Here is a 22695-nt window from a genome sequence, read left to right as displayed (position 1 = left end):
TGAAGTCAAACTGTGCTATTTTGCTCTTACTGTCACAGGAAACTCTGATGCTTCCTTTGGAGCTCAGCGTGAAATCCACCTCACCGTCCCACATCATGTTCTCCTTTAGTTCTCTTCCTGTAGCTTAGCTCTGCCTTCTTCCTTTGCCACAGGAAAAGCTCTTAGTCTTTGGCATTAGGAAAGTCTTTTTTTGTCCATTCCACCTACAACCTCACGCTGTCTAAGGGCAGGGAATGAGTAGATCCAGAGGTGTCTAAACCAGGAAGTCACTTTAGACGATGATGACACTAGATTCTTTAGACAACAATTCAGACGTTCTCATTTAAAAACTTCTCACGCTTCAATTTTCTACTGAGCACAGATTACCTGCCCTCATTCTTCTGCTCTCCTTTACCTGCTCCTAGACTTGAGTTTAAAAGGGCATGGGTATTTTCTGCCGCAGGCATCATAAGGGCCAAGTGTGGCGCCTCAAGGGACGAGGTGGCCAAAAGCATGCTTTGGAACAGCATGTACCAAGCTTCTCGATGGCTTGGACGAAAGAGCTTCTGGACCCATGCTAGGAAACAGAGGCCAATATGTTATTTCAGAGTTTGAATATTTGGGAAGTTCTGTGAGTCCCTGCAGGATATGGTGACTCGCTTCCCTGCCGTCACTAGCTTGATAGCCCTGGGAAGGAAGAAGGTGGAGACTAGAGAACTGAGACACTGTAATTTACCGGTTAATGCATTTGTTGCCACTCGTTAAAATTTTATAATTTCATTACACCCAGGAAGTTTAGTTTTGTGATAAAGGGGAAAAAATATAAGTTAGTTTATACAAAAAATGAACACAAAAATATTTTAAGATCATTTCTAATGCTTTCGCCCACACAGATAAAGTCAATGGTCCAGTAGAGTGGTGCAGGGATGATGTCTTAAGATGCTTAATGTCACAGGCAACATCTGTTTTCCTTTGTCTCACAGGCAACTGATATGTTTTATATTGTAAAATAAAACATGAAAATATCTTGAGCTTGTGTTAACCACACCTTATTTCAAACATTCTACCAAATATCCGTTCAAAAAACCCATTGACTTCAGAACGATGGAACCGGAAGTGCTAAAATGCTAACTCATTTCTGGGTTTTGGCCTACATCAATATTTGTGGGTGAACTTTTCCTTTAATTGTCCAAAATACATTGGAGCCACTGCAAACACATGCTGTGAATCATATGTGACCCCGGACCACAAAGCCAGTCATAAGGATTTTTTGTTGTTGTTGAGATTTATACATAATCTGAAAGCGGAATAAATAAGCTTTCCATTGATAGGATAGGACAGTATTTTTCAGATACACAACTATTTGAAAATCTGGAAACTTAGGGTGCAAAAAAATCTAAATATTGAGAAAATCGTCTTTAAAGTTGTCCAAATTAAGTCCTTAGCAATGCATATTACTACTAATATTTTATATATATATATATATATATATATATATATATATATATATATATATATATATATATATATATATATATATATATATATATATATATATATTATTTACAGTAGAAAATGTACAACATATCTTCATAAAACATGATCTTTACTCAATATCCTAATGATTTTTGGCATAAAAGAAAAACAATCATTTTGACCCATACAATGTATTGTTGGCTATTGCGACAAATATATCTGATCGACTTATGACTGTTTTTTTGGTCCTTCGTCACAAATGTGAAAGTAATGCATTTGTGATTTAAGTCTACAGTGTTTTTCATGGCTCTAGTGGACATGTCCTGACACTCAAAGTAAATCTAATGCAACTTTCTCTTTTGAGTGAGTGAGTTAGTTAGCAAGCTTATGTTTGGCAGTGCTCAGCAGAGCTGAACGCCCCCGTGCACAGGCAGGGTTCACACTCGCCCCACACACTCTGCTGCCTACATGCTCTTTCATACAATACTAGTAAGGTTGTTACTGGGCAGCGCGAGGCAGTGTGTGCTCTGGTGTAAGTAATCCAGCCTCTGACCTGCCCCTTGGGCACAGATCTAGGGGGCTATTTCAGAGACCTCATTGGAGATGTTATAAGTGGATTTGGATCAAGGCCTCCACGCAGAGAATGTACCAGGTGTGTACCTCTTCGAAGAGCACATTTGCCTTATTTAGTTAGCAAACACTATTGTTATTGTTAGCCGATGTGAGCCCAATGCAATTCTGGGCCTGAATTTATTTTATTAATGACTGATATGTAATAATTAATAATAATAATAATAATAATAATAATAATAATACTGCTCTGTATATAAGAGCTGATAAAAAAAGTAAAATTCAATTTGTTTACTTATGAATTATGAATTAAAGGGTTAGTTCACCCCAAAATGAAAAATCTGTCATGAATTACTCACCCTCATGTCATTGGACACCCGTAAGACCTTCGTTCATCTTCTGAACACAAATGAAGATATTTTTGTTGAAATCCGATGGCTCAGTAAGGCCTTCATTGACACCAATGTCATTTCCTCTCTCAAGACCCATAAAAGGCACTAAAGACGTCGTTACAAATCTCACTACAGTGGCTCTACAATCATTTTATGAAGTGACGAGAATACTTTTTGTGCACAAAATAAAACTAAATAACGATTTATATAGTGATGGGCCGATTTCAAAACTAAGTTTCCAACCGTTATGAATCAGTGTATCGATTCATGTTTCGGATTGCGTGTCAAACCGGCAAACTGCTGAAATCACGTGACATCGGCGATCCGAATCCGCAAAATATTAGGAAATTATCACTACCCGTTTATTGGGTTGTTCATTGTCATTTCTTGATATCTAATGCATTAATCTGTTGACTAATCTGTTGACTAATGTTAAGTAAACTTTATTGTGACGCGTTACCCATTGTTTTGATATATTAGGTAAATATTAATAACATGTTATTTAACATGGCATTGATATGGTACTCCTAATAATATCAAACGCATGCTAAATGAATAAGATCAGTGCTGTCTAATTCTCAAAGTACTTTTCCATCTGAACCCATCACTGTACTATGGTACCACCACAGTACTTTTGTAAGGCTAGTAAGCACTAGCTCTGTGGTTGAGATATGCAGACAGCGTCTCTCCACTCGGCAGCTGGAGTTATGCCATACCTCTTCTGCAGGAGAGCCGTCTTAAAATAGCCTGCTCAGAAATGACAAGACAGCTGGGTGAGGGGTGTGGTGGGGGGCGACGAGAACGCACCACAGGCCTTGGAATAGCGGAGTGTTGCTGTAAAGCAATGATTTGTTAACCCCTCAGCAGCGTTTCCCACTGTGCCTCCAGGCTGCGACCAAACCGCCTGAGATGGGTGTGGGGTTATGGGTGGGGAAGTGTGCGTCTGTGCGCAGTTGTGAAAGTGTTCTTAACCTTTGTCGCCCGGAATGTCGCCTTGTCCTAAGATTGGGTGTCAGCACAGTGATGTGCAGCTGTATGTTTGTTCCTGTCTGTCATTAAGATGTTTCAACCTCAGTGGCATTTTAATTGTTAACACGTTTGTGTGGTTTTCAGGTGCAACTACGGCTGGCAGGGCCAGTTCTGCGACGAGTGTCTGCCTTACCCCGGCTGCTTGCACGGGACCTGTGTCGTGCCCTGGCAGTGCACTTGCGAGAAGAACTGGGGCGGCCTCCTTTGTGAAAAAAGTAAGGATCCTACGTGCATCACACGCGCAGATGATTTGGCCTAGTTAGTTTTGAGAAATTGAGGTCAACCTGGAATTGACCCATAAAATGGTCAGCAGTAGATCAAAATGAGTTTAAGCCTGTGAACATTCATATCATGGTGTTAAATAGAACTACAGCATCTTACACTGATCTGGTTTGTTGGCTACGATGTCAGCACAGGCTGTGTCATGTGACAACACACGCACAAACACACACTTTGGATATTGTGGTTGTGATTGGAGTGGCGCTCGGATATCTGATCTCTTGGCCAGCATGCATCCTGGAAGGTGGTTAGGAATGAGATGTGCCTACAGTTCTCTTTATTTATTTACCTGATTTTTTTGTGCACAGCCTCACCTTTCAAGGTCTAAATAGTTTGCCAACTGTAGTCAGTCAAAGAGCAAATGTTAGTAGGCTTAAAAAATCAGAATACATTGTTAGTATTCCTTCCCCCGTAGCCTCAAGAAGTACCCTTATTCATTGTTTATTTGTCTCCTTAAAGATCTGAACTACTGCGGCACACACCATCCTTGCGTCAATGGTGGGACCTGCATGAACTCTGAACCGGCTGAATATAAATGTGCCTGTCCTGAAGGGTACTCTGGCAAGACCTGTGAAATTGGTAAGTCTCTACAGATGGATGGGGGTAAGGGAAAGGGAAGGGATGGATGGACAGATAAAAGAAGGGACAGATGATAACTGGATTACGTGGACAAATTAATGGATTGGTAGATACAAGGGTGGATGAATGGATAGATAGATGCAAGGATAGATAAATAAATTGATGGATGGATCCATGGATGTATGGATGAATAAAAGAAGGACAGATGGATAAAATGATTACATGGACAAATGAATGGATTGGTAAATAAAGAGATGGATGGAAGGATGGATGTGTTAAATGGATGGATGCATCCATATGAATAGATGGGTGTATAAGTGGATAGATAAATGGATAAATAAATTGATGGATGGATCCATAGATGGATGGATGGGTGTATAAATGGATGGATGTATGGATGGATAAGTGAAGATATGGATGGATAAAAAAGGGACGGATGGATTAATGGATTACATGGACGAATGAATGGATTGGTAAATAAAGAAATGGAAGGATAGATAGATGGATGCATCAAATAAATGGCTGGATGGATGATTGAAGCGGTGCCAGCTGTTGTGCCTCTGAGATGTCCGTCTGTATTTCTGACACATACCTTTGTGTTTTTGCAGCCGAACATGCTTGCGTATCCAACCCCTGTGCAAACGGAGGCACGTGTCACGAAGTCCCGACCGGATTTGAATGCCAGTGTCCACCAGGCTGGGAGGGACCCACCTGTGCTAAAGGTACGTAAATGTTTCATGCACCTTCCTCTCTGACTTTCTCCATGCTCGATCTGTTCCGTCTGGAGGCCTAGTTCCAGACCTAGACTAGAGCACAGACGCTCGTCCCGTCCCTTCCCCTCCCCAACATGTGTCCAGATGCTTGTCATGCTGGGATGTGTCAGGTATATGGCAGGGGAAGCCGCTCCTGGATCTTGGCAGCACAGCGGGGTTCCTTCACATGGCGAGCGGAGCTTGAGCTCTTACGGGTACCGGATTAGAGCCTGGTGATACCCATCACGGAGACAGGGGGATTTGCATAATCTGTCTTCACTTTGAACCAGCATTTGGCTTTGCACATTCAGTGTTTCATGGTCTTCCCTTCCTTCTCCACCCCTCCGGCTTCACAAAGCATCCCTCTTTATATGCCACAGAGCTCGAATTTGATCAGTTGCTAATGTGTTTCTCACTTTTAGGATGCCCAGTGTTTTAATTTTTGGTATTTCTCACACTCTTCATCACTCCCTCCACATCCTACCTCCTCAGTCTCCTCCACAACACATATGGGGCTGTGTTTCCATTGTCATAGCAACAGTAGTGTCCCTGCTGGAATTTGGACATTGCCCCCTCCCACCATTTCACCCATAAAGGTTTCCCCCCCACTTTTTCCCTCTTCACTTGCCTGTCTGACCCTTTTACACACCCCGCTCCACCCCATTCACCACAATATATGTATAAGGCTAAAGGGAGAAGAAAGGAGGGAGGAATTTCTCTTGTTTTTGTTTCCTCCCATTTTCTTCCAAATTTCAAATGGCTGCTGCTCAGTTCTTTGTGTCTTTGTGGACGTATTAAAACTGTAATGATTTGTGCTCTAATAGCAGCTAATCTGGCGACCTGGATTATATCGAGCTGTAATCGCTTTACTGTCTTGCATAAAGAAAAGCTCTCTCTGATGAACGCACTGACACTTTCTCCCGCCTTTTCTTCAACGCTACATCAGCGTTTTATTATGTTTATTATATTTTTATAATGTATTATATTATTTTATTTGTATTATTTTCAATTATATAATATATTATAGTATTTAGTATAGCATTTTTGTTTTATTATATTATTTTGATGGATGGTTACTATGCCACAACTACATTTGTTTTCTTCACTGTATTATATTCGCATAATTCGCATTCAAAATAAAAGTTTGTGTTTACATAATATACATAATTATACACAGTACACACACATACACACACACGGTTGTTTTTGTGACATATGGGGACATTCCATAGGCGTAATGGTTTTTATACTGTACAGACCGTATTTTTTATCCCCTTACACTACCCCTGTAGCCTGACGTGGTCATACTCAATTCTAGTCAGAATATGAGTCTGAAACTGCTCCATTGGGCTGTGATTATGGGGCGTGTTTCAACCGAACCAGGAAATACATAAATTGGATAGACCTACAACCAATCAGAGCAACGAAGCTACGCATTGTCAAATGCCAACAGAGTTCAACTGCACTGTGTTGCCAAGTCCGCGTTTTTTCCGCGGGGTGAAGCGACTATTATGTGATATATAGACCAATCAGTGTGAATTTTAGCAGGCAACCTTGCCAAAATAACACACATTTTACCCCCCAAACGCCATTTTTACCCCGGAGAACCCCCCGAGAAGCTATTAGGGCTAGTAGTTGGCGCGTTTTGTTGTAAAAACTTGGCAACCCTGTCTGCACGCGCGCTGAAATCAGGCTGGAATACACGATCTTTGCCAGTGTTGTAAAATAATTTAATGATACACAGAGAACTTACCCAACATGATCATAATTTCTGAGAGAAATAGTGAAGGTGAATGCATATACAAACAAGCTCTCCGTTTAGGATTCAAACAAATATAACCCAAGCCCCTTTGATGACGTGCATGATTACGTTACTGTTGATCATCTGTCCGTCATCGTCTAAAGCCCGCCCTGATGATTTCATTGGTCCGAACAGTTTCTGTTCGGAGATAATTACTCCTCTATGGAGCAAGGCCAGACCGAATTGCCCGATCTAAATAATTTGTGGGCGGGGCTGAGTTCGGCTGGCATCCAGGCTACTACCCCTGGACCTAAACCTACCCATCACAGGAAACATTCTGCATTTTTACTTTCTAAAAAAATGTATCCTGTATGATTTATAAGCATTTTGAAAAGTGGGGACATGGCCAATGTCCTCATATTTCACCCTCTCCTTGTCATACCCATGTCATTATACACATTTGTGTCCTCATATGCCACAAAAACATGCCCCCCCCCCCACACACACACACATATTTGCTAATGTATATATTTATGTATCGTATATAGGGCTGTCAAATCGATTAATCGTGATTAATCTCAATTAATATATACATGTCTGTGTGTATTTATTCATATATACATAACAATTATACACGGTACAAATAAATGTTATATAAACTTTATTTTGGATGTGATTTAATTGCAATTTTAATTATTATATTATTATTTTATGATATTATTCATTATATCATATATTAATTTTATGATATATTTTCAGCTTGGTGTTAGATTAGAATTTTAATTTTTTTGGCTGTGAATATGCTGCAATAAATGACCAATAAAGAAGACACGGCAGCCCTGCTCCTTTTGTGTGTGTGTGTGTAGTGGGCATGGGATAACCCACACAGATTATAGCTGGATGTAAAAATGCCCAGTTTGAATGTTTATGTGGATGAAACTGAAAACATCACATAATCTATCAGCTCATCTCTCAAGATTTTTTGAAATCACAGTTTCAGTTGGGTATTTTTTTTAATGTGCAGAACGTAACATGATTTTGTGTTGATGTTGCAGACATGGATGAATGTGCCTCCAGCCCGTGTGCGCAAGGCGGAACATGTATCGACCTGGAAAATGGCTTTGAGTGTGTCTGCCCTCCTCAGTGGGTTGGGAAGACCTGCCAGATCGGTAAGACTGAGATGCCCCTTTATCTCAAGTGTGTTTTGAACTGCAGCATTCGGGCACGTTTCAGTTTTTAATATACACACTGTTCATCTGACCATCTACTCATGCCATATTATTTGTTTTTGCTTTACCATTGAAAAATATGATCCATTTTGCATCTGAATGGTTGTATATGGTGTGTTAGATGTAAATGGCATGCACTTTATGACAAGCGGTGCATGTTTTTTAGGCAAAGCGAGTCAAGTGATTTGATTAGTCTGCATGAGAAACTGTTAATAGTGGCAACCTGATCCTTGTTGCCTGTAAGACAGCCATATATGAATATATTACAAGGAGGGCCAGCCTTAGACCTGGATCTAAGGCTAGATCAGATGGCGCATCTCAGGCGCCACAGGATTTTCCATCATCCTTTTGCTCACAATAGTGTGCAGCTCTTGTCGGGGGAAGTGATGAATGTGAAAGGAAGTGGATTGTGACCTGTAAACAAGCGTGGGGTGGGAACAGGAGTCGGTCTGCTCGTCTTACGCTTCGAACCTTAGCCTCCAGCTTGGGTTTCGCTCACAAGAGCCAGGCCTGAGCACGGTGGGGAATCGTGTTTCTCAGAGGACAGGTGCACAGGGGAGCGTAGCGCACCTCACTAGGGGCCCCTGATGAATATTTAAACACCTAATAAGTACTAGTTATTTCATGGCAAAGTCAAAAGAGTCATAGCCCCTTGAACCAGCTGGTCACCTGCTGTAGGCCAATTAGGGAGAGACGAGCAGACGTGATTACGAGTGCTGGACCCTTAGTTTACAATTAGCTTGATCAAACAATAACACTCACAATTTTTCGAGTATTCTCATAACAGCAGTCTTAAATGAGTTTAAATATTTACATAAATGAATGGAACGAATTGTGAGAAAATGGGATGTTTGTGGGATGAGTAGTAATCTATATTTAATTTATAATTTATGCAGTGCATACTGTTTGGTATCTTTTATTCAATTTCTATATCACACACACACACACACACACACACACACACACACACACACACACACACACACACATATATATATATGAATGTGTGTATGTATAGTAAAGACCTTTAAATTGTCACAAATAATCTATTTTCAACATTGATAATAAGAAATGCAAATCAGCAAATTATAATGATTTTTGTAGGATCATGTGACACTGAAGACTGTATTGATGATGCTGAAAATTCAGCTTTGCCATCACAGGATTAAATTACATTTATTAAAAATACAAAGGTTATTTTAAATTGTAATAATATTTCACAGTTTTTCTGCTTTTACAGTATTTTATATCAAATAACTGCAGCGTTGGTGGTGTGAGCACGTATAAATAAGTATATAATATCATATGCTATAATTATAGTCATTTAAGACATATCTTTTGAAAGTGAATCATAATGCCCATTTGTGCTTTCTGAGTAAAATTGTCTTGTTTTATGGATGTTTAGATATTTTTTTTAAATTTATAATACATGCTAGATAAACTGATAAAAGTATTTTTTTGCTGTGTAATGGTCATTGATCAGGAAGTCGAGTAGACTGGCATCGTTGTGACTGTTAGAGTTTCAAGCCAACAGACTTTTCAATGGGCTTAATGGTGGTGGAGTTACACAACAAGATCTCAGATTTCTCTGCCTCGCTCCTGCTACTGTACACTTCCCATCACCTCTTCAATCTACCAATTATCTACAAAAATCTTTCTGTCCCTCAATTTTGCAGATGCAAATGAGTGTGTGGGGAAGCCTTGTGTAAATGCTCACTCTTGCAAAAACATGATTGGTGGATATCACTGTGACTGCTTTCAAGGATGGGCCGGACAGAACTGTGACATCAGTCAGTATCTCCTAATGCTCCTCTCCTGTCCTTTCCCCCATCTTTGAACACGTACTCTATAGTGGTGGCCAGGGTTTCCTCTCCGGACACTTGATACCCTGTGGGGTTCTGCACACTATATTTTGTAGGCTTCACCTACTGTTGCATGCTGGGTCGTTGGCTGTAACTCACATTTGTGTTGATTGAACTAACATTTCCGTCTTCGGGGCACTTACAGAGCTCATCTAGTTTGAGTTAATTGCATGTCTTCAGTCTTTCCTAACTGCTGTCCAGATTTCCTCCACTTAGCCAATGATTAATTGCTTCATTTACTTTGCCCATGACTGCAGATCTCAATGGCTGCCACGGACAGTGCCAGAATGGAGCAACTTGCAAGGTATAACCTTCAAGATTCAAAACCATTCCTGCTTTACTTTGGCATCTCAGTTAATTGTGTGTTTTAGCTATAAAGTGTCCTTTTGTTTGTGTCTGTGCAGGAGCTGGTTCATGGAGGCTACCACTGTCAATGCCCTCCAGGCTTTGTGGGCTTACACTGTGAAGTCTCAAGGAACAAATGTGCCAGCGCTCCGTGTCAAAACGACGGCCGCTGCCATGTCATTTTGGACAGCTTTGTCTGTGAATGCCCGCCGAACTATGCAGGGATGCTCTGTGAGGTGAGAATCTTTACTGTTTTTAGTGTTAAAGACATTGCAAAACTTTTTTTTACAGTAAGCTTTTTGTCAGTAGTTTTCAACATTTTTATTTTTATTTTTATTATTTTATGCAATTTTAATATTTGTTTTGTTTTATTGTTGGCCTATATTTGACATTTTAATTTATATTATATATAGAAGAGGAGCAATATAGGAAATGAGAGCAATTTTAGTCAGGTTTAGGTTAGGTTTAAGAGATCTACTTAATATCTCTTTTAATTATCAATATATGGAAAGTGTGGGCTTGGTCTTGATTAGTTTCTGACATTTAGTAATGCAGATGGTGTCACTTCTCCATTCATACTTTGCTTAAAATCTTATCCGGCATGGCTAAATTGGTCTGCACCCCCACCGTTGCGTTGTATGTGTGTGTGTTTGTGTGTGTGTGTGTGTGTGTGTTTAAAGCCTTGGTGTAAGGCAGATCAAGCCTGCTATTTGGCCACAGGTGCGCCAGGGTAACTAGAGCACAGTTTGGGTGGAGGTCGGGAGTATTTTTTCTTGTCTTCATGTGCCGATCATTGCTGTTGGTGGTGGAGAGCTGTGTTTTGGAGCCAGTGTTAGTCTAGTGCAGCGGTTGGTAACCTATGGCTACGACCAGGTCTTGCACCCTATACCAATAAATGATCAGTAAAAAAATAAGACGCCTCAATAGATATTTCTCTAGCAAAAACAACCGATTCCTTTGTTGTACCTACTGAAGTCAATGAAAAGAAAAGTTTACAATAATAATATATTTTAAGTTCTACAGTGCTGTCAAAAGTAAAATTCTTTACTGAAATTTTCAAAATGTGATGTCAGCATTTCCCTCTAGCATTTTGAGCTCTGTTGAAGGGATTCTTAAACACCTCTGATTAGCCACTGTGTTCACCCGCTCAACATATGTCTGTGATTGATCAATGCTTACACCGATTCACACGGGAGCGTTTTTTAAAGTTTTCTTTCAGCAGATCCCTAATATGTCCTCTGATAGACACCTGCTTTCAAATGCTCCCGTGTGTATCTGTGAGAGCACTTGATAAAGAGCATTAAAGACATCTGTTCACAAGCATGTTTTTGAAGTATTGATCATTGTAGCCAATCACAGACATATGTTGAATGCGTGAACATAATGACCAATCAGAGGTGTTTAAGAATCCCTTCAACAGAGCTCAAAATGCTAGAGGGAAACACCGGTATCGTCACATTTGAAAACTCCTGCGCTCAGATTCAAGCAGCTTCGTAGCTTGTTTGTGGTAATGGTAAAAACTATTTTTAGAGTATTTAAGTAGGCTATATATAAAAAGTGACTTTACTGAAAAATATAATTTTATTGAAACTGGTGCTATCTGCCAAGAGATATTTCGAAACATTTCACCAGGTACTTCCACTTTTGCTGTCCTTTGATTGTCCTATAAATGTGATGTATTTAGGATAATCCACACAGCTTTGAGTGGTCGATACTGTTTTAAAGGTGCTGTATGTACGTTTTTGACTACTAAAACATAAAAATATCATATGTTTGCAGATATTTAGGAAACCTGCTGCGTTTACGTATTCGTTTCTCCAAAAAACAATGCTACAGCCAGTTATTTTACTTTGAAATGTGTCGGAATGTCTGTTTTTGTTGCCAATTTACTCAATAGTATTTCCAGACCACAGGTTGCCAGTTGGCGGAAAACCCAGCTTTTTGCAACCATAATAACTGGGTCAGAGATTGCAGATTCTCCCCGAATAGAATTGGCATCCATCTAAAAATCTAAAAAAGGTTAAAAACATTAAAACGCAGATAAAAAACAACTCATCAACTTTGATGGCAGCGTGTAAGTCTCCTCACCTTCCATTGTCAATTGCTCTTGTTCATGTTGCGTGTCCTCAAACTGGCAAGCTACTGAGCGTCGAGTCTGAGGAGGAGAACCAAACAATATTTAAAATTTGGACTGCAGTACCAATTTCAACCACTAGCTGTCATTCTTACATACGGCACCTTTAAGTTATTAAAAAACAAAACGGATGAATGAGAGCGCGCGAAAGACAACTGAATCCTGACGGGATGCTTTCTGTGCGTGCGCTCTGAACGGCATACGGACAAGCATATTTATTAGTCACATATGTCAAAATGCCTCCCTTGGTGCAGTGTCGCAAAGTCTGCGGTTTTCCCATGGAATTAAGCTACCTTTAAATTGTTGCTGTGGGTAAAAAAAAAAAATAATACAAATAAAAATCGGCTCTTTTTGGTCAAAAAAAGTTCCTGAACCCTGGTCTTGTTGCAGGCTAAAGATGGACTTCCATAGAGGTTCTGGAAGCTGGTCCTGAGCCAGTCTCATCTTACCATGCAGACTAAAAATAAATTGTAGTGAATGAGGCAACTCATCTCTTGGCCTTCTGGCCGCCTGCCCACAATCAGCCCGGGAAAGAGAAGGCCTTGATTTTTACGTTATATTCATGCCTAGCGTGCCATGCGCTCACATTAGACCATACCGTCTGCAGTCTGTTGAGAAGCGAGCCTATACTAGGAAAAGTTTTGATACTCTTACCAGAGTGCTGAGGCTACATTTAAAGCCCTGGTCCAGTATAGAATCAGCCATGTTTTGATACGTGATCAGATCCATTTAATTGAGCTAAAAAAGTAATTCATAAATCTGTTTAGATGTAGTGAAATATGCAAACCACTATCGGTGGTCCTGTTCTGAGACCTGTTTGCTTCTGATATTCGCCTAAAGATAAAAACGTGTCCAACTGGGTTGTTCTTCGGATCCAGTACAGATGGATGATTATCTCATACATCTGTCTGCTGTAGCAGTTCTCTGTAGCTCTGTTTGATACAGTCTGGTTTCCAGACACTCCTCTTGCATCACTGCCTGTGAAAAAGTGCTCTGTGCAGACCTTCGGCTTCCAGTATATACAATGTATATCCCTACTAAAATAAATTCAGCAGACTTGGAGAACCGCGTTATAGTCTGAACAAACACCTTACATGGCAGCTGGCACGATGTGTACTTTCGAGAGGTCGTTTAAATTCCCCAGAGGTTCATCTCCATAGAAAAGGCTTTTTTTGAGAAAAATGGGAGCTGGGGACATTGGAGGGGGCATTGGAACACCGTAGAGATCTAGATTAATCACTAAACACTATGGGAACAGTTTGGGGTTGAGTTTTTAATATATATTATATTAATTGCAGTGTATTAGTTTATTCTGTTTTCAACTTGAAAATAGCGTTGTTGCTGACATGGTGTAAATAAAAAAAAACGAAATTATATTATAATAATTAATTATATTATCGTTTATTCTGTTTTCGGCATGAAAATAGCCTTGTTGCTAACATGGCATAAATAAAATTAAATAAGTAAATCAAAATATTGTATTCAATTTTTTTTTTTTAGATTATATTATATTGTATTATTAATTATACTGTCAATTTAACCCATTCATTTAAAAAATGTAACAATGCATTTAATCTTGCCCCTTGGCCTATAGAGACGTTGATGAAATGGGCAAAGACGTCCATCTGCGCACCATTCTAGACTGTAGTTAACAAATAGCGCAGACAGAACTTGTGAACGTGTCCTCAGTCTACCTCAGACTGGTTGACAAACGCAATTGCAAAATTATGGATTTCTGTGAACTGTAGGCCAGTGATAGTCTTTTTGTCTTATGAGCCTAAATTTAAATGATTAAATCAATAATTGTTGACAAATACAAATAAAATAAAAAACGATTTGCATGTGTGTAATATGATACTTGCTTTATTAATTGTATAATTAAGCTTATATTAATTAATTACATGCTATATTTGTCATACTACAGGATGATTAAAAATATATATTAAATATGTTAACATATCATTAGAATATAGTAAGCATTAAGAGTTTCTGTGTGAAAGATTAATTTCTAAGAATATTTACCAGAACAAGGCCAAGTGGAGGTAGAAGGAGATCTAGATGTGCAAAAGTGTTCCTCGTCCCAGTTGAATATGCTCTGTAAGAGCGGAAGGATGTCTAAATTTAGCTGCGCAGTTTGTTTTGATTGGTCTCTTGTGGGATTGTAATGGTGCTGTCTCCTTCAGCTGTAGGCTTATGGGAGCCTTCCATAGCTTACCTGACTGTTTATCTCTAGTTTAAGAGGACTGGACTCAAAGCTAAGGCCTAACTCATTCACTGTCTCAATCTCCCGGTCTCTCTTGAAGGTGGAGAGCCTGTCTCACCCAAACCCCTGTGAGCCGAACCCCTGTAAGAATATGGCTTCGTGCTACGGCCTGCCGGGTGACTTCTACTGTGCCTGTCCAGAAGACTTTGAGGGCAAGACCTGTGAAAACCGCAAGGACCACTGCAAGACATCCCCTTGCCAAGGTACTGCCCTTCCTGTTCAGCCAAAGCTGCCTATCTGCATGTGTACATCGGTCATCAATTGAAAAATAGTGCGCAGTAGTTCACCGTAAAAGTCATGTGATCTTATTCCCGCTTGTGTTCTTTCATTCGCAGTGATTGACAGCTGTACGATTGCCGTGGCGAGTAACAGCTCAGATGGGGGTGTGAGACACATCAACTCTAATGTGTGTGGTCCTCGTGGCCGATGTATCAGCCTGCCAGGCGGCAACTTCACCTGCACCTGCGATTTTGGCTTTACAGGAGCCTACTGCCACGAGAGTGAGTCATCCTTACAGTTGCACCGTTTCCCACATTTCTATTCCTTCTTGTTTGTTCACTTCTTTACTCCTTACATAGTTGACGGGTCAAATAATTAAGCTCATATTAATAAGTCATTTGTCATAGGTAATCAATACTGTCATAAAGAAAAAAATTATTGTTATTAATAAAACACTTTTTTTTTTTTAAAGTGCAGGAAGGGAGAGTCAAAAGTTCATTTGTGAAAATACTACTTTTTTATTTAAAATGCAGTTTGTTCCAAATTATATTATCAGCTTATCTAAATGAAAGTGTAACTGAAAAATTAACATTCATTTGAGAATGTTATTAGTATTTGGTTTGCCACGCTTTTGCTGGAATGACAGCAGGAATTTGCCTGAACTGATGATCATGTTCTCTAGCATATATTGAGATGATCCAAAGAGCCTCTTGAAAAAGCAAGACCTAAAATTAAGGCTCAAACCTAAAGGGCCTTAAAAAATCATCAATATTTCTGATTTATTTTACATATAAGGCTTCATTTCATTTTGTTTAAACCCTAAAATGCTTTATTTCCAAGTTTAAATTACATTTTGAACTTGTGGGGCCAGATTTTCTAACTGGGCAAATTAGCGCGAGCACAATTCCAAAAAAACGCAGAGGGAAGTGGAAAGTTGAGCGCATGACCTGCTGACAATGCGCACATTAAAGAACACACCTGTTTCTTTAAACAGGATCATTTCCATAATGACCAACACAATCTACCAGTTAGCATCTGATTTAAGACATACTTTTTGTAAATAATGGCACAAACACCAGTAAAATGACGAGCAAACATTAGTAATTCAACGTGCATGGTTAATTTAAAAGGGATAGTTCCCCCAAAAATCAATGCTTTACTCGGCCTCAAGTCATCCTAGGGGTATATGAAGTTCTTCTTTCAGAAGAATAAAATCTGGGTTATATTTAAAAAGTCCTGGCTCTTCCGGGCATTATAATGGCAGTGAATTGTTGCTTTGTTTATGAAGTCCAAAAAAGTGCATCTATCCATCATATTCCGGCTTTCCGCTGGAAGTTAGTTATTTTAGTCTATAAAGTTTTAAATATGGATATTTTTCTTACACAAACTTCCCACTTCACTTCAGAAGGCCTTTATTAACCCCTGGAGCCGTGTGGAGCAGTTATATGATGGATAGATGCACTTTTATGGACTTCATAAACGAGGCAACAATTCACTGCCATTTATAAAGCTTGGAAGAGCCAGGACTTTTTTAAATATAACTCAGACTGCATTCACCTACGATGACTTGAGTGGAAGTAAATCATGGGCTAATTTTCATCTTTGGGTGAACTAACACTTTTTAAAATAATTTTGCTTCTGAAAAGGAAACTCCTACAAATGTATATGCAATAATATTAGCCGCAAAAAATAACCCTGTTCATGTCTTTTCAGAACCTGACAGTATTTTTTAACGCCAAAAGATGGTTTGTGCTAACGCAAGCTGTTAGTAAACCTGACCCTTGACGTTTAGCGTAGTCTTTTGAACACCATTGCGTATGTACATTTTATCCTAAAAATCTTGATGTTCACCGACTACCCAGACATAAATGACTGCGTGAGCAACCCGTGTCGAAACGGAGGCACCTGTATCGACGGCATCAGCTCTTTCCAATGCTTCTGTCCGGATGGCTGGGAGGGTGACCTCTGTAACCTCAGTGAGTGTCTCTCTCCATCTTCCTCCTCATCTTGACCTTCTTTGTATTCAGTATCTCACCTTTTGTTGCTTGTGGTTCTGCACTCAGATGTGAACGAGTGCAGTCGGAGCCCTTGTAAGAATGGCGGTCACTGTGTGGACCTGGTCAACGACTTCTACTGTGAATGTGCCAATGGCTGGAAAGGAAAGACCTGTCATTCACGTGAGTTACATCCCTGTTTTTTGTCAAAGTTCCTACTTTTTTCCAATTGTATAAGCTATATATCTATAAGCTATGTATGCATAAGCTGCATATGTGAAAAATGACTGGTAATATGTTGGGTTATTTTGTCTTTTTAGGTGAAAGTCAATGTGACGCCACCACATGCAGTAACGGAGGGACCTGCTATGACCATGGAGACACTTTCCGCTGTGCCTGCCTTCCTGGATGGGGAGGGAGTACATGCAACACAGGTGAGTGGAGTAACAGTTTTCATTCACAGCAGGGTTTCAGCCAAAAAGCCTTTCATAGACTCCCCTTACGAATGATTTCATCAGATCAGTCTCTCTTGTTACTCTCAATCAACTTTGCAATCCTGCAACACTCTTTATAACTTCAGTGTGATATTGTATTGGGGTTGCTGATTTAATTTGTATAAATGGTCCCCTATTCATTCTATTTAAATACTGTAGTTTTTTTCCCCATTTTTTTGTTTGTGACCCTGAGCCACAAAACCAGTGATAAGTTGCACATATATAGATTTATAGATTTTTCTTTTATGCCAAAAATCATTAGGATATGTTCCATGAAGGTATTTTGTTTAGTAGTAGTAGTAGTAGTAATGTGTTGCTAATGACTTTAAAAGTACTTTTAACTTTAAAAGCAATTGTCGCAATATTTAGATTTTTTATTTGCACCCTCAGATTCCAGGTTTAGTTGTATCACGAGAATATTGTAAGAATATTGTCCTAACAAACTGTACATCAATGGAAAGCTTATTTATTATTTATTATGATATATAAATCTCAATTTAAAAAAATATTCTTATGACTGGTTTTGTGGTCCGGGGCGCATTTCATTTTTTTAAACTTCTTAATTTGGTTCAGAGCTTTAACTATTTTCAAATAATTAGTTTGAAATTTGAATCGCCTATACAGAAATTATTTCAAACTATTTCTCCAAATAAATAAATGTTTGTCTGCAACCACTTATCCTGCATTATTAACGAGCCTCTAATATAATTAGCATTTTATAATTTTAATTTTTGAGCAGAATGAATGCATTTGTAAAAATGCTTACGTTTTGTATTGTATTTATGTCTTGTGTCTTTTTCTGATTTCGTTTTTTCCTTCAAATCAAATGTTTTATTCATTCTGGTGCTGGTTAATTTGGGCTTGAAAGCGTTTAATTATGAATGGAATTTTAATTGAACATCTAAAAAATGTAAAAAAACAAAATATTGTAAAATAATTTTTGTATTTATTTAGAAACATATTTTGAAATTCAGCAGACCACTAGAAATTGGCAATAGACCCCTGGGGGACCCTAGTTTGAGATGTAAAGGTCTGAAGAATGGCTCACTTTACAATTTTGTCTTTCTACTTCAGCAAAGAACAGCACTTGCGCGTCCAGCCCCTGCCTGAACGGAGGAACGTGCGTGGGTGGTGGTGACACGTTCACCTGCATCTGTAAAGACGGCTGGGAGGGGCCCACCTGCGCTCAGAGTGAGTGAATTCCCCCTTTCACAATTCAGCTGCCAGTGCATGTCTGCATACCAGTGAAAGCAAACATCCCAATCCACAAAAATGTTCAATTACATCCGATCAATGTGCAAATGTCTCGCGTTGACTCTCTCTTCCTCTCTTTTGATTCCTTGCAGACATCAACGACTGCAACCCTCACCCCTGGTAAGAAGTCCTATATAGCTCTGCAGTTGTTCCCCCTCTAATTTACTCAATGCTGCTTAGGGACCCTCCCCTTCCCTGTACAACATAGACGGCTAGGAATAACCCTTCTAACATGGCTTTCTGCCCTATTCCACCATGTTGTTCCTGCCCCTCTAACCCCCATTCTCTGAGCGGATGCTCCGAGGGGGGTTTGAGGGGGAACGCTGGTTGTAAAGACGGGAGATGTCCCTAAATCACCCCTAAATCCGACAGCTCAGGAGACCCTGGGCTGGTTTTAATGGGGACCACAATAGAGCTGGTGGCCCTAAAAGAGCACCCCCAGCGGTGAGGGGAGGAGGGGATGGACAGGCTCTTTTTCTCCCAGTCCACTGTCCTCTTGCCTTTCTTCATCGCTGACCTGGGAGCAAGGGATTTGGGAGTAGGGGTGGGAGAGGGGGTGGGTATCCCAGCAAGGAGCCACTGGAGGGATTTGCATCTGAAAGGTGCTGGTATTGATAAACGCAACGAGGCGCTCTCGCACTCCTTTTCGTCCATGTCTTTTCCACTCCTCTCTTCCCCCCCTTTCCATTTCCATGCATGTATGTTGGAAGTATTATGTCAATCACAGGGGTGAAGGTGTCTCTTTGAGCCAACAACCTCATTGTCCTCACATCTCCTTGCAGCTACAATGGAGGAATCTGTGTGGACGGGGTGAACTGGTTCCGCTGTGAATGCGCCCCTGGATTCGCTGGACCCGACTGCCGTATCAGTGAGTATCTCGAGGAGGAAAGAATAGGGATGTATAGAAAGAGGGTTTTGGAGGATTACCAAGCATCCAGTGCCCTTTGACCTCTTCTGGGGTTAAAGGTTAGCCCTGGCTCACAGACAGACAGACAGAGGAGATCAATTATTCAACCAGTGGAAAAATTCCTCTCCTTGTCTCCATTGATGGCTCCGGCATAGAAAACACTCCTTAAAGATTCCATGCATTTCCCCGACCTCATTTTCCGAGGTGCAGCCATGGGGATGTGGCCAAGCCCTGGTGATTTATAAATGTATATTGACTTCTAAGGCCGTAGCTGTACTGATGAATGTATATTTTCTCTGCTTCACCAGACATTGATGAGTGCCAGTCATCACCCTGCGCCTACGGTGCCACCTGTGTGGATGAGATCAATGGCTTCCGATGTGTCTGCCCACTCGGTCGCACCGGACCTCAATGCCAAGAGTGTAAGAGTTATTGTGTAATCATTGAAACCGTGAAATCATTGTGTAATCATTTTCATCTCTCAGCTTGTCCAAATTAAGAAATGGACATTAAAGGGTTAGATCACCCTAAAATGAAAATGATCTCATTAATTACTTACCCTAATGTCGTTGGACACCTGTAATACCTCCGTTCATCTTCGGAACACAAATGAAGATATTTGTGTTGAAATCCGATGGCTCAGAAAGCCCTTCATTGACACCAATGACATTTCATTGACACATTTTCTCTCTCCAGACCCATAAAAGGCACTAAAGAAGTTGTTACAAAGCCCATCTCACTACAGTGGCTCTACAATAATTTTATGAAGTGACGAGAATAGTTTTTGTGCCCAAAAAAACTAAATAACGATTTATATAGTGATGGGCCGATTTCAAAACAAAGTTTCGAACTGTTATGAATCAGTGTATCGATTCATGATTCAGATCGCATGTCAAACCGGCAAACTGCTGAAATCACGTGACATTGACGATCCGAATCCTGAATCAATCTGCTGATACATAACCGTTCTAAACTTTGTTTTAAAATCGGCCCATTACTATATAAACCGTTATTTAGGGTTTTTTTGCGTACAAAAACTATTGTTGTCGCTTCATAAAATAATTGTAGAGCCACTGTAGTGAGATGGGCTTTATGACTTCTTAAGTGCCTTTTATGGGTCTTGACAGAGGAAATGACATTGGTGTCAATGAAGGCCTTTCTGAGCCATCGGATTTCAACACAAATATCTTCATTTGTGTTCAGAAGATGAACGAAGGTCTTACGGGTGTCGAACGACATGAGGGTGAGTAATTAATGACAAAATTATCATTTTGGGGTGAACTAACCCTTTAAAGACCCCATGAAAGCATTTGACGTTTGCTTTCTTTTTATTTAAACAGGAAGTTAGAGGAGGACAATGTGTGAGACTCAAAAAGGCTCCGTGAGCATTATTTATATTTGCTAATTGGAGGCAAATGGAATTTGGGGGAGGGATTTTCTTACTCTAAAGAGCATTGGATTGGACAAAAATGTCTTTAGTGCAGGATGATTTTCCTGGAAAAGAAAGAAAAAAGTACATTTTTCATTTAAAGATTTCAAAGCTGAATTTTCAGCAGCCACTCCAGTCTTCAGTGTCGCATGATCATTCTAATCACTCTAAATCTTCTAATATGCCGATTTCCAACACTAGTAAACTAGTATATAGATGAGCTACAAGCTAACAAAAAGCTAAATGCAAAATATTGTTCCTATGGAGGGAACAACATGAAAGGTGGGCGGCATCGGAGCACTGACCAGGCATCATGTGACTTAGAACATTCCAGAGAGGAAAGGGATCTGCTCCTAAATTAGAATTGGCCCGTCTTACGTTGTTTGTGTTTGTGTTGTGCCGCAGTTATTGGCATTGGGAAGGCGTGTCACTATGCTGGACTTCAGTTTCCGCATGGCAGCCACTGGGAGGAAGAATGCAACACTTGCCAATGTGTCAACGGCAAAGTGGAGTGCACCAAGGTAATTGTCTGAAGACCAAGTCTTTTTCTTACTTTTTTTTATTGATATGAATAAATAAATGAATGAATGTGTTCATGACCATCTTTCTCAGGTGGTGTGTGGCCGGAGGCCGTGCCTTTTGCCTGGGACGCCAGGGCGAGAGCTTCACTCCTGTCCAGGAGGTCGTGAATGCCTGGAGCACAACTTCCTGATGTGCCTCTCTCCCCCTTGCCACCAGTGGGGGTTTTGCTCAAGCCCTGAAGCCACCCCAACCCTCCAAACCAAATGTGAGCCCAACTCAGTCTATCTGGACAAGAGCTGTGCTCGCATCACCCTTATATTCAACAGGGAAAAACTACCCACAGTAAGTATTCACAGTTATGTTGGCGCTTTGTTTCATTACACAAAAGGCCTATGATGGTACTTTAGCACTGTGGTGGTTTCAGATGGTATTTTCATGGGATTGCCTGAGATTTGACCAAAACAACATTGTATTACCAGGTGTCATGTACTGAAACATGGTATTACCTGGGTTCCTGTCAGCCAATAGCAGTACATAATACTTTAATATTACAATAGTCTACAAAACTCCAGAATACCATATACCATATGTCAGAATACCATAGTACTTTATTGCAGTCAAAATAAGTATAACATTACCAGAAAACATGGTATTACTAGGATACCATGCCCACAAGGGTGGTAATATAGTACAGTGGTATCCCCTGTAAGCTATACAAAATCCATGATAAATGTTCAATACTAACGTTGAATTATGAGGGCACTGTGTCCAAAGCATATCATGTATTTGATCCTTCTCTTAAAGGATTACTTCGCTTCAGAAGGAAAATATCCAGATAATTTACTCACCCCCATGGCATCCCTCCCCATGGTTTATGTCTTTCTTCAGTAGAAAAGAAATGACAGTTTTTGAGGAAAACATTCCAGGATTTTTCTCTGTATAGTGGACTTCAACGGGCTACAACAGTTTGAATATCCAAATTAAAGATTCAATGCCGCTTTAAAGGGCTCTACATGATCCCAGCTGAGGAATAAGGGTCTTATCTAGTGAATCGATTGGTCATAAAAAAAACCCCACCTAATCGGGTAGGGTGAAAAACTTGCATTTTCTACTCCATCTTCAAAATCATCTGACATCGTTATTTTACTTTTTTTTTTAAAGAGCGTTTGACTTAGTCTTTGCACATTCGCTTTGTAAACACTGGGGCGGTACTTCCGCCTACGTCACGCGTGACCTTTCCAACATG

The 22695-nt window shown here is 40.0% G+C and overlaps 1 protein-coding gene across 2 annotated transcripts in view; it reads left to right on the top strand.

Moving 5' to 3' along the window:
• jag2b (jagged canonical Notch ligand 2b) overlaps positions 1 to 22695 on the top strand; it is a 57502-nt gene that overhangs the window by 29598 nt on the left and 5209 nt on the right. Inside the window, exons 6-23 of one of the 2 annotated variants that reach the window (XM_067417006.1) lie at positions 3531 to 3661; positions 4185 to 4304; positions 4913 to 5026; positions 7853 to 7966; positions 9703 to 9816; positions 10146 to 10192; positions 10293 to 10469; positions 14671 to 14833; positions 14966 to 15130; positions 16712 to 16825; positions 16913 to 17026; positions 17164 to 17277; positions 18412 to 18528; positions 18684 to 18711; positions 19374 to 19459; positions 19807 to 19920; positions 21333 to 21448; positions 21540 to 21791. In XM_067417006.1, the coding sequence (XP_067273107.1) occupies positions 3531 to 3661; positions 4185 to 4304; positions 4913 to 5026; positions 7853 to 7966; positions 9703 to 9816; positions 10146 to 10192; positions 10293 to 10469; positions 14671 to 14833; positions 14966 to 15130; positions 16712 to 16825; positions 16913 to 17026; positions 17164 to 17277; positions 18412 to 18528; positions 18684 to 18711; positions 19374 to 19459; positions 19807 to 19920; positions 21333 to 21448; positions 21540 to 21791 (2200 nt within the window). The remainder of the gene's footprint in view (positions 1 to 3530; positions 3662 to 4184; positions 4305 to 4912; positions 5027 to 7852; positions 7967 to 9702; positions 9817 to 10145; positions 10193 to 10292; positions 10470 to 14670; positions 14834 to 14965; positions 15131 to 16711; positions 16826 to 16912; positions 17027 to 17163; positions 17278 to 18411; positions 18529 to 18683; positions 18712 to 19373; positions 19460 to 19806; positions 19921 to 21332; positions 21449 to 21539; positions 21792 to 22695) is intronic. The other variant, XM_067417007.1, reaches the window with a different exon arrangement.

This window comes from Pseudorasbora parva, chromosome 15, assembly GCF_024679245.1.
Source record: "Pseudorasbora parva isolate DD20220531a chromosome 15, ASM2467924v1, whole genome shotgun sequence".
NCBI lineage: Eukaryota > Metazoa > Chordata > Actinopteri > Cypriniformes > Gobionidae > Pseudorasbora > Pseudorasbora parva.
The sequence above is the reverse complement of the archived record's forward strand: the minus strand, read 5'-3'. Positions and strand labels throughout refer to the sequence as shown.